At 45.8% G+C, this 12,022-nt stretch overlaps 1 protein-coding gene across 3 annotated transcripts in view; it reads left to right on the top strand.

Annotated features, from left to right (window-relative positions):
* Window positions 1-8,439, top strand: part of mtg1 (mitochondrial ribosome-associated GTPase 1) — a 31,070-nt gene extending 22,631 nt beyond the window's left edge. The window contains exons 6-12 of one of the 3 annotated variants that reach the window (XR_006760297.1): window positions 2,847-2,937; window positions 3,063-3,124; window positions 3,221-3,317; window positions 4,559-4,640; window positions 4,845-4,957; window positions 5,161-5,414; window positions 8,416-8,439. Coding sequence is in view for 1 of the 3 variants with exons in the window: in XM_014154376.1 (XP_014009851.1) it covers window positions 2,847-2,937; window positions 3,063-3,124; window positions 3,221-3,317; window positions 4,559-4,640; window positions 4,845-4,957; window positions 5,161-5,258 (543 nt within the window). In the remaining 2 variants the exon portion in view is untranslated. The other 2 variants (XR_001322026.2, XM_014154376.1) reach the window with 2 other exon arrangements.
* The last annotated feature ends 3,583 nt before the right edge of the window (window positions 8,440-12,022 follow it).

Genomic DNA, 12,022 nt, shown 5'->3' with positions numbered 1-12,022 from the left:
CCAACTGCCCACTGCACTGAGGATAGGAAACTCTGTCACCACCGATAAGCCCACTATAATTGAGAATTTCAATAAGCATTTTTCTACGGCTGGCCATGCTTTCCACCTAATTACCCCTACTGCATTCAACAGCACTGCACGCCCCACAGCTACTCGCCCAAGCCTCCCCATTTCTCCTTCTCCCAAATCCATTCAGCTGATGTTCTGAAAGAGCTGCAAAATCTGGACCCCTACAAATCAGCTGGGCTTGACAATCTGGACCCTTTCTTTCTAAAATTATCTGCCGAAATTATTGCAACCCCTATTACTAGCCTGTTCAACCTCTCTTTCGTGTCGTCTGAGATTCCCATAGATTGGAAAGCAGCTGCTGTCATCCCCCTCTTCAAAGGAGGTGACACTCTTGACCCAAATTGCTACAGACCTATATCCATCCTACCCTGCCTTTCTAAGGTCTTCGAAAGCCAAGTCAACAAACAGATTACCGACCATTTCGAATCTCACCGCACCCTCTCCGCTATGCAATCTGGTTTCAGAGCTGGTCATGGATGCACCTCAGCCACGCTCAAGGTCCTAAACGACATCGTAACCGCCATCGATAAGAAACAATACTGTGCTGCCGTATTCATTGACCTGGCCAAAGCTTTTGACTCTGTTAATCACCACATCCTCATCGGCAGACTCAGTAAGTAGCCTTGGTTTCTCAAACGATTGCGTCGCCTGGTTGACCAACTACTTCTCTGACAGAGTTCAGTGTGTCAAATCGGGAGGGCCTGCTGTCCGGACCTCTGGCAGTCTCTATGGGGGTACCACAGGGTTCAATTCTTGGGCCAACTCTTTTCTCTGTATACATCAATGATGTCGCTCTTGCTGCTGGTGAATCTCTGATCCACCTCTACGCAGATGACACCATTCTGTATACTTCTGGCCCTTCTTTGGACACTGTGTTAACAACCCTCCAGACGAGCTTCAATGCCATTCAACTCTCCTTCCGTGGTCTCCAATTGCTCCTAAACACAAGTAAAACTAAATGCATGCTCTTCAATCGATCGCTGCCTGCACCTGCCCGCCTGTCCAGCATCACTTCTCTGGACGGTTCTAACTTAGAATTTGTGGACAACTACAAATACCTAGGTGTCTGGTTAGACTGTAAACTCTCCTTCCAGACTCACATCAATCATCTCCAATCCAAAGTTAAATCTAGAATTGGCTTCCTATTTCGCAACAAAGCATCCTTCACTCATGCTGCCAAACATACCCTCGTAAAACTGACCATCCTACCAATCCTCGACTTCGGCGATGTCATTTACAAAATAGCCTCCAATACCCTACTCAACAAGCTGGATGCAGTCTATCACAGTGCCATCCGTTTTGTCACCAAAGCCCCATATACTACCCACCACTGCGACCTGTACGCTCTCGTTGGCTGGCCTTCGCTACATAATCATCGCCAAACACATTGGCTCCAGGTCATCTACAAGACCCTGCTAGGTAAAGTCCCCCCTTATCTCCGCTCACTGGTCACCATAGCAGCACCCACCTGTAGCACGCGCTCCAGCAGGTATATCTCTCTGGTCACCCCTAAAGCCAACTCCTCCTTTGGTCGTCTCTCCTTCCAGTTCTCTGCTGCCAATGACTGGAACGAACTACAAAAATCTCAAACTGGAAACACTTATCTCCCTCACTAGCTTTAAGCACCAGCTATCAGATCACTGCACCTGTACATAGCCCATCTATAATTTAGCCCAAACTACTACCTCTTCCCCTACTGTATTTATTTATTTTATTTATTTTGCTCCTTTGCACCATATTATTTATATTTTAACTTTGAACTTTCTTCAAACTACAAATCTACCATTCCAGTGTTTTACTTGCTATACTTTATTTACTTTGCCACCATGGCCTTTTTTGCCTTTACCTCCCTTATCTCACATCATTTGCTCACATTGTATATAGTCTTATTTTTTGCTACTGCATCATTGATTGTATGTCGTTTTACTCCATGTGTAACTCTGTGTTTTTGTATGTTGTCGAACTGCTTTGCTTTATCTTGGCCAGGTCGCAATTGTAAATGAGAACTTGTTCTCAACTTGCCTACCTGGTTAAATAAAGGTGAAATAAATAAATAAATCTAATCGGCGGCAGAGCCGGAGTGGAGCCTATCGTCCCACACTCATCGCTTGCTCCCCTGCAGCTCACCAGCTGATGTAGGCTAGGCTGTGTGTGCTGGGTGTGGCGCGTCCTTCCCACTGCTGAACAGAACTTTGCATTTGTGCTGGTAATTTTACTTGTCCTCATAACTGGAAAGCTTTCAATCTCTCCAACTCTTGTCCAGTCCACTTAGTTGTCAGAGTTTAGTCACATAGATAATTCCGTCTCAATTTAGTGAACTGAAATGGAAAAATCATTTTTATTTAGTGTTAGTTTTTTCTGGGTCTATTTAGTCAGTTATAGTCTCGTCAATTTGCCACTGAAAAATAGGTGTTTGACGATTATTTTTGTCACCATTTTTATTGACGAAATTAACACTGGCTCGACCGCCCCCCACCTCTGGAATGTACTCACGGCACCACAGACTCTGGGCTCCTTTAAAACTGGCCTAAAAACAACCCTCTTTAGAAAAGCCTTCTCTTAGTTATAGCTGTGTTCCTTGGTGTCTTTGTCCTTGTAGCATCAGCTGTGTTCTTTCAGTTGCCCTGTCTAGTTGTGTCCTTATTTCGTCTGTCTGTATTATTTTGTCTGTCTGTATGGTGAATAGAGGGGGTAAACAACGCTCTTTTATGTGGTCTGAATGTGGTTACGGCCATATTATGTGGTCATGTTATGACGTGTGTATATTCAATGTTCAGAACACCAACTTCTGTCTGATGGTGATTGGGGTGCCCAACGTTGGAAAGTCATCACTCATCAATGCTCTGAGGAGAACCAACCTCAAGAAAGGTACAACTTAACGTTACAATGAGATATGGGATTAGGAGAATTCCTTGTGGTCTGGATAGTTTTTTCATGTGCATTTCATTGAACCCTTGTTGAGGTAATGATGATCCACCTTTTTCTACCTTTAGGTCGGGGGTCAAAAGTAGGAGGGGAACCAGGCATTACCAAAGCAGTGTTGACTAGAATACAGGTGAGTGATGGTTTCACCTGTCTGCGTTCCTGTCACTTGTCTGTTTTTGTGTATATTCAGTACTTACTCAATGTGTTTCTGTGTTCCTCTTGTGAGGTGTGTGAGAGACCCATCATCCATCTTCTAGATACGCCTGGTGTCCTTCCTCCGAAGATACAGAGTCTGGAGACAGGCATGAAGCTAGCCCTATGTGGTGAGTACAGACTAGGTCTGGCCAATGATGTATAGCCTCTTTCCATGACATAGACTGACCAGGTGAAAGCATGATCCCTTATTGATGTCAGTTGTTAAATACACTTCAATCAGTGTAGGTGAAAGGGAATAGGTGCGTTAAAGAAGGATTTTTAAGCCTTGAGATAATTGAGACATGAATTGTGTATGTGTGACATTCAGAAGGTGAATGGGCAAGACAAAAGATTTAAGTGCCTTTGAACGGGGTATGGTAGTAGTTGCCAGGCGCACCAATTTGAGTGTGTCAAGAACTGCAATGCTGCTGGGTTTTCATGCCCAACATTTTCCTGTGTGTATCAAGAATGGTCCACCACCCAAAGGACATCTAGCCAACTTGACACAACTGTGGGAGGCATTGGAGTCAACTTGGGCTAGCATCCCTGTGGAACACTTTTGACACCTTGTAGAGTCCATGTCCTGACAAATTGAGGCTGTTCTGAGGGCAAAAGGGGCTGCAACGCAATATTAGGAAGGTGTTCTATTACATATATGGTTCTGGACCCACCTGGTCTCTGTATTCCAGGGTACTACAGTGCCACCTAGTGGAATCTAATATATTGTTTTATTTATTTATTTTCTCCCCAATTTCGTGGTATCCAATTGTCTCATCGCTGCAACTCCTGTACGGACTCGGGAGAGGCGACGGTTGAGAGCCATGCGTCCTCAAACACAACCCAACCAAGCCGCACTGCTTCTTGACACAATGCCCACTTAACCAGGAAGCCGCACCAATGTGTTGGAGGAAACACCATACACCTGGCGATCGTGTCAGCGTGCACTGCGCCCGCCCTGCCACAGGAGTCGCTAGTGCACAATGGGACAAGGACATCCCTGCCGGTTAAACCCTCCCCTAACCCGGACGACGCTGGGCCAATTGTGCGCCGCCCCATGGGTCTCCGGGTCGCGGGCCGGCTGCGACAGAGCCTGGACTCAAACCCAGAATATCTCGCGGCACAGCTAGCACTGCACCACTCGGGAGGCCAGTGGAATCTAATATAACAACAGCCAAGCTCTGATGGGCCTCTCACACTGTATGGATAAATATGAACTTTCCAGTGCTCTCAATCATATAACAATCGAAGCATGTGTGAATTATATGGCAGCCCTTTGACACAGTGACTCCACATCAAGCCATGTGATTGTCAGCAGGACATGCAGTATGGCCGTTATAATGATGACTCCCTCCTCTGCTGTTACTGTCAGGAACCATCCTGGACCATCTAGTAGGAGAAGACATCATGGCAGACTACCTACTGTTCTCTCTCAATAGACTGGAGAAGTACAGGTACAGGCAGATTTCCTGCCTCTATAACATAACATGGCCAGTCCTCACTGGCCATTTTTATAATTTTATACCATTGTTTGCGCAAAGCACTGATTGCAATATTGTATAGTTACTCAAAAGTGATTTGAATGTCGCTGAATGTAACCTTGAGAGTTGAGTGTTTCTTTGTGTCTAGTTACATGAAGTGTGTGTGTCTGTGTGTAGTTACGTGGAGAGGTATGATCTCAGGGAGCCTAGTGATGACATCCAGCAGGTGTTGAAACATATCGCTGTCAAACTGGGAAAGACTCAACGAGTTAAAGCCATCACTGGAGTGGGTAAGAGAAAACCATATCATACTAAATATATAGTAAAACTGTGTATTTACATATAACAATTTACATAGTAATTGCAGAGTAATAGTTCAGTTCTTACAACTATTACAGGGTCACGTTTTAGCATCAAGACAAATCTTTATACTTGCCTTATTAAAGGCTTTTGTTAGCTATTGGTGTATGTGCCTAATCTCTGTGTTCCCTAGGTAACATCACCCTCACAGTGCCTAACTACACAGCAGCAGCCTATGATTTCATCAGAGCGTTCAGGAAGGGAGAGCTGGGACAGGTCATGCTGGACTGACCACTACCACACCACAGACTGACTACAACACAGACCACTACTACAACACAGATGATTGGTCTGGCAGACACACACCGTACTCACAGACTCAGGAGTCTGGTCTCTCACCATAGAAATCTACCTGACAGAGACCTTGTTGGAAACTCAAGAGTGCAGGTATCCTCTCTACAGTAGACTGGTTTATAGTCTCTGCTTTCTAGTCTCTGCTCTCTAGTCTCACCCAACACAGAGCAGCTGATCAGTAAGAATGCCGTCACTGTTGTTTGTACATAATCTGTTTATGTACCTGTTAGTGTAAATGCACACAATCATAATAAAATGTATTTTATGTACAGTATCTTGATTGCACAACAGTTTTAAATGGGATTGTACAGTAACGGGCGAGGGGAAAGTGCTTTGGGAAGGGAGTAGCGGGTTAGGGATAGGGGGTTGATTTGGGATTGAGTGTGGCAGTTTGTAGTGTTCGATTCTTGGATGGGGTCAATTACATTTCAATTCAGTTGACTCATTGCTTTTGTCATGAACATTTTAGAAATAATTGTGTAGCTAGCAGTCGTCACTCATTCATAGGAACAGTACAACTATTGCTGACACAGTCATGGAAAGTCAGTGTCTAAGAACTTAGATGTGTTAATTAGCCTGCAGGGGCATTGTCATAAATGTTTACCTATAAAAGCCACATATTTAAGTGAATACAGTTCACAATGTATGCTAGCGATCCATTTGATATATAACTCTGTCTGCATATGAAAATATAGCTTCTTAGGTGTATGAGAGAGATTCGTAGTTAGTGAAAGTAACTGCAATGAAAATCCCATTTTTAAAAGCTCATTCTGTAAACTCTAAATAATGATGTTGACTCACCAAAAACCCCACTTCAAACTTGTATCTGAAACAGACAGTTTCAAAAATGCTTGCTATTTCCTGATATTATGTGACCTCACATACTTTGGCAAGATGTCTGTTTGGCTCATTGGCTGAGCTGGAAAATCAGATGTTTACTTGTAATATTTTTAATAACCAGTATACGCCCGCACCATTCTGTTTGTGAACAGGACAAACAGGGGTACACAGAAAAGCTGCTTTTTAACATACTTTAATACCTATTTCACTCGTATTGTAATTCATTATTAGGTCATATTTCATTAAAATCTGGAACACTGGACAGCTACTGAGACTAAGTGAGAGATTTGTCTCACAAATCATGTGATGCTGACTTGTCAATGCTCCTTTTTACCAATACATTTTAGTTCCCACCAATGTCTGGCCATCCTGACTTCTGTCTCGATGCTAAAATAGCTTTGCCTCCCCAGGGCAGGATAGCAGACCTGTAGAATGAGCCACAAGGCCCCTCTTGTCACATCTACTCCAGCTCCTCCCCTCTGGCGTTCCATGTCGCCGGTAGACTAACCACCGGTCCATCATTATGCACACCTGGCATCAATCATTCCGCGCACCTGCACGTCATCATGAGGCACACCTGGACTCCATTACCTCACTTATTACCTCCCCTTTATCTGGCACTCCCTTAGGTTCCTTCCCCAGTCAGTATTGTTTCTGTGTTTATGCTAAGACGCTACTGTTCTGTTGTCTCGTTCGATGTTTGTGTTTTATTAAACGTTTTACCTGCACCTGCTTCTCGACTCACAGCGTGTTTGTTACAGAATACTGACTCAAACAATGGAAGCAGCAGGAGAACAAAATATCTCTGACGGTTGACGAGCAGGGATACCTTCTACGTCAACACCAGGACCAGCTGGCACAACTGGGGACGGCTATGGGAGAGGTTCTTCGCAGTGGGCAACGTTTCAAACATACCTGGGAGGCGTTGCCGTCAACTAGCGGAGGATACTCTTCAACCAGTCGAGCCAGCACAACAGCACATTCAGCAACCCGCTCAGGTCAGCGATGCCCGTTTGTCCCTCCTGGATAAATATGATGGCACCCCATCTAAATGCCGTGGCTTCCTACTTCAGTGCTCCCTGTATACGCACTAGAGGGGAGCTCCCACCACCGAGAGGTCCAAGGTTACCACGGTTATTCCTTTGACTGGGCGGGTGTTAGTGGGCCATGGCCATCTGGGAGAGAGGAGAGGAGGAGCTAGATTCATATGAGGGGTTCATGACTCTGTTTAAATGCATCTTCGATCATCCCCCAGATGGCAGAGAGGTGGGTGAGCGTCTACTCCAATTACGGCAGGGGGTCCAGACTGCTGCATAGTACACGCTCACCTTCCGGACAGTAGCAGCATCCAGCGGCTGGAACGAGCCGGCGCTTCGTTCGCTATTCAGAAGAGGTCTGCGCGAGGAGGTCCAGATGGAACTGGCCTGTCGAGACGACAAGCTCTCCTTGCACGCACTCATTGCAATGGCCATCCGTCAGGGTAACCTACTTCGGGAGCGTTGGTACTCTCATCTCTTTCCTTAAGGGTGGTCCCCGTAGGTTGGTGTGGAGCCCAGCAGCCGACGAGGCCTTCTGTCTACTCAAGGGACGTTTCACCTCCGCCCCATTGCTCAAACACCCAGATCCCACGATATCCTTTGTGGTGGTGGACGCTTCAGAGTTGGGCATTCTGGGTGTAGTTCTGTCTCAACGAGATGGTAATCCTCCGACCGTGGCCCCCAATTCACATCACGGGTATGGAGAAGCTCGGGGTCACGGTCAGCCTCCGGGTACTGGCCTCAGTCCAACGGCAGGTGAAGAGGATGAACCAGGAGCTGGAATGGTTCCTAAGGAGTCACTGTCAGAACCGGCAAGGAGAGTGAGCTCGATTCCTTCCATGGGCAGAGTACACCCAGAACTCGCTACGTCACGCCTCCACTGGGTTTGACTCCCTACCAGTGTGTTCTGGGTTTTCAGCCGGCCCTGGCTCCGTGGCCCCGGGTTAGACCGAATCTCCTGCGGTTGATCTCCAGCTCGCCGTCCACCGTCAAAAGGAGCAGACCGACTGCCACCTCAGTGCGACCCCTGTGTTCCACCCTGGGGATCGTGTCTGGCTTTCTACCAGGAACCTTCCACTCTGCCTGCCCTGCAGGAAACCGAGCCCCCGGTTTGTGAGGCCGTTCAAGGTCCTCCGGAGCGTCAACGAGGTGACGTATAGATTACAGCTTCCCAGTGACTACCATATCTCACCTTCTTTTCATGTCTCCCTTCTCAGGGCGGTGGTTCCTGGTCCCTTAGCTGATGCTGTCCCCCATGACACCCCCCCGGCCTAGGCCATCAGATCCCGACTGGACTTCTGACGTCGTGGGGGTCGGCTCCAGGACTGGGAGGTGTATTGCCCAGAGGAGCGGTGTTGGGTTCCGGTGGAGGACATTCTGGATCCCAACATCATCCGTGATTTCCACCTTCACAGCCTGGACCGGCCCGCTCCTCGTCCTCGGGTTTGTCCCTCTGGTTGGCGTCGTCCTGCAGCTGGAGCTGCGCATCAGAGGGGCGGTACTGTCACGTCTGCTCCTCCCCTCGCCGGTATACTAACCACCGGTCCTAGGATCCATCATTACGCACACCTGCACGTCATCATGAGGCACACCTGGACTCCATTACCTGCCCTATATCTGGCACTCCCTTAGGTTCCTTCCCCAGTCAGTATTGATCCTGTGTTTATGCATAGACCCTACTGTTATGTTGTCTCATTCCATGTTCGTTGTTTTATTAAACGTTTCACCTGCACCTGCTTCTCGACTCACAGCGTCTTTGTTACACCTCTACATGTATGCTGATTATTTAGCCTTATTAATCCATAAATAGTATAACTAATTTACTCATCTACAATATATTGTCTAAGACATAAACATATCTGAGGAATATCGTGTCGAAGATGACGAGTAAATGTTGGTTCTGATTGGATCAAATCAAAGTTTATTTGTCACGTGCGCCGAATACAACAGGTGTAGACATTACAGTGAAATGCTTACTTACAGGCTCTAACCAATAGTGCAAAAAAGGTATTAGGTGAACAATAGGTAATTAAGAAATAAAACAACAGTAAAAAGACAGGCTACATACAGACTCCGGTTAGTCAGGCTGATTGAGGTAGTATGTAGATATGGTTAAAGTGACTATGCATATATGATGAACATATGATGAACAGAGTAGCAGTAGTGTAAAAGAGGGGGGTGGTGGGTGGGACACAATGCAGATAGCCCGCTTAGCCAATGTGCGGGAACACTGGTTGGTCGGCCCAATTGAGGTAGTATGTACATGAATGTATAGTTAGTGATCATGCATATATGAAACGGAGAGTAGCAGCGGCGTAAAAAGAGGGTTGGGGGGGGGGGCACACAATGCAAATAGTCCGGGTAGCCATTTGATTACCTGTTCAGGAGTCTTATGGCTTGGTGGTAAAAACTGTTGAAGACTTTTGTCTTAGACTTGGCACTCCGGTAACGCTTGACATGCGGTAGTAAAGAGAACCGTCTATGACTGGGGTGGCTGGGGTCTTTGACAATTTTTAGGGCCTTCCTCTGACACCGCCTGGTGTAGAGGTCCTGGATGGCAGGCATGGCAGGCAGCTTAGCCCCAGTGATGTACTGGGCCGTACGCACTGTATAGTGCCTTGCGGTCAGAGGTGAGCAATTGCCGTATCAGGCAGTGATGCAACCAGTCAGGATGCGCTCGTTGTTGCAGCTGTAGAAACTTTTGAGGATCTCAGGACCCATGCCAAATCTTTTTAGTTTCCTGAGGGGGAATAGGCTTTGTCGTGCCCTCTTCACGACTGTCTTGGTGTGTTTGGACTATTCTAGTTTATTGTTGATGTGGACACCAAGGAACTTGAAGCTCTCAACCTGCTCCACTACAGCCCCGTCGATGAGAATGGGGGCGTGCTCAGTCCTCCGTTTCCTGTAGTCCACAATCATCTCCTTAGTTTTGGTTACGTTAAGGGATAGGTTGTTATTCTGGCACCACCCGGACAGGTCTCTGACCTCCTTTGTGATCGTACCTCGTCTAGTTTATTGTCCAATGATTGCACGTTGGCGAGTAGTATTGACGGTAACGGCAGCTTTTCCCACCCGTCCTGACCAGGCATCCGGCTCTTTGTCCTCTGTACCTGCGTCGCTTCCTCTTGAACCAGACTTTTGTTGAATGGGTCCTGGTTCAGAAACGGCTGCTGCTACGAGACGAGACCCTTCCCTCCACTCCTCCATCTCAATATTCTACGAAGACTTCATCCCCATTCATCCATCTCAATACAATACTGTGACTTCCTCTCCATCTCAGTAGTCTACAATGACAACCTCTCAAGTCTCCAATACATTCCTTTCCTCCCCTCCATCTCAATAGTCTACAGTGGCTTCCTCTCCTCCTTTCCTCTAAATAAACTACAGTGGCCTTTGCTTCCACCTGTCCTGTTATTTTACAAAAGAACAGTTGTAGGAATGACATTTTTTGTTTTGGCTCTGTACTCCAGCACTTTGGATTTGAAATTATACAATGACTATGAGGTTAAAGTGCGGACTGTCAGCTTTAATTTGAGGGTATTTTCATTACTGCACTTTTTGTACATAGTACAAAAGTATTGGGATAAATTCACTTGTCTTAAAGTAGTCCCATATTCCTAGCACGTAATGATTACATCAAGCTTGTTGAATGCATTTGCCGTTTGTTTTCTTGAGCTGAAATAAAAGATCCCAGAAATGTTCCATATGCACAAAAAACATATTTCTCTAAAAGGTTGTGCACAAATTTGTTTACATCCCTGTCTTGGTTAGAAGGCATGATGTGTAATGATTTTTTATGGAGAACTTTTCAGGAGACGTCCTGAAAACTGATACACATATGTTCTTGCAACATTCCAATGAAACATGTCTAGAACATTAATATCTTATGTTCTGAGAACATGGCAACCATGTTCTGTGTATGTTTGGTGGGACGTTGATGAAATATTCCTATGAAAAACGTTAGTTAATGACCTTATGAGACTCTTAAGGGAACTTTTTCTAAAGTTTTGGGAATGTTTGTTGGGAGAGAGAAGACGTGACTTGATTGTTTTGGAGAAAGTTTATTTGGGACCATCAGTTGACGTCCTGACAACTGATACACAGATATGTTCCTGCAACGTTCCCATACAACGTGTCTAGAACATGAATATGTTATATTCTGAGAACATGGCAAAGGGCTTGTAAGTAAGCATTTCACTGTAACGTCTAAACGTGTTGTATTCGGCACATGTGACCAGTGGCGATTTTAGCATGTAAATCTTGGTGGGGGCAAACTCAACCATTTTTTTTAGATGCATGGCAGAAAAGCCACAACACAACACTAAACAATACATTAATTGCACTATAACGGTGACAAACAGTGTCCACAAGCTGTTAGGGCCTACATAAAGCTGTCTTGACAGCGGAGCTGAACTGTTAGGGCCTACATACTGTAAAGCTGTCCAGACAGCGGAGCTTTCCTTTCAGCACCATGGAGTGAATCCTTACCACAACTACACCTGGCTATCAGCAGAGCCTCATCTGGCGGTGAAACAGTTCATTCAGCCTCATTTACTGCCTTTTAAAAACCCATAGCTGGTATGGCTGCCTTGTTTAAATAAATATGGTTTCTACTGAGATGAACTCGATAAGAACTGCATTCTCCTTCAATAATAAGCTGTACACACTATGAGCTGTACACACTATGTACATTTGAGCTTTACACGCTATGGCATAAGGGAACGATAAGAGGAAAGCCATAACTTCGATTAAGATGTTAATTAGCGAGCTAAAACAGATGTAGTCAATATGCCTATTTGTTCAGGACTTTTTAAATGGCCAGCG

Source organism: Salmo salar, chromosome ssa18 (genome assembly GCF_905237065.1).
Source record: "Salmo salar chromosome ssa18, Ssal_v3.1, whole genome shotgun sequence".
Taxonomy (NCBI): Eukaryota; Metazoa; Chordata; class Actinopteri; order Salmoniformes; family Salmonidae; genus Salmo; species Salmo salar.
The sequence above is the reverse complement of the archived record's forward strand: the minus strand, read 5'-3'. Positions and strand labels throughout refer to the sequence as shown.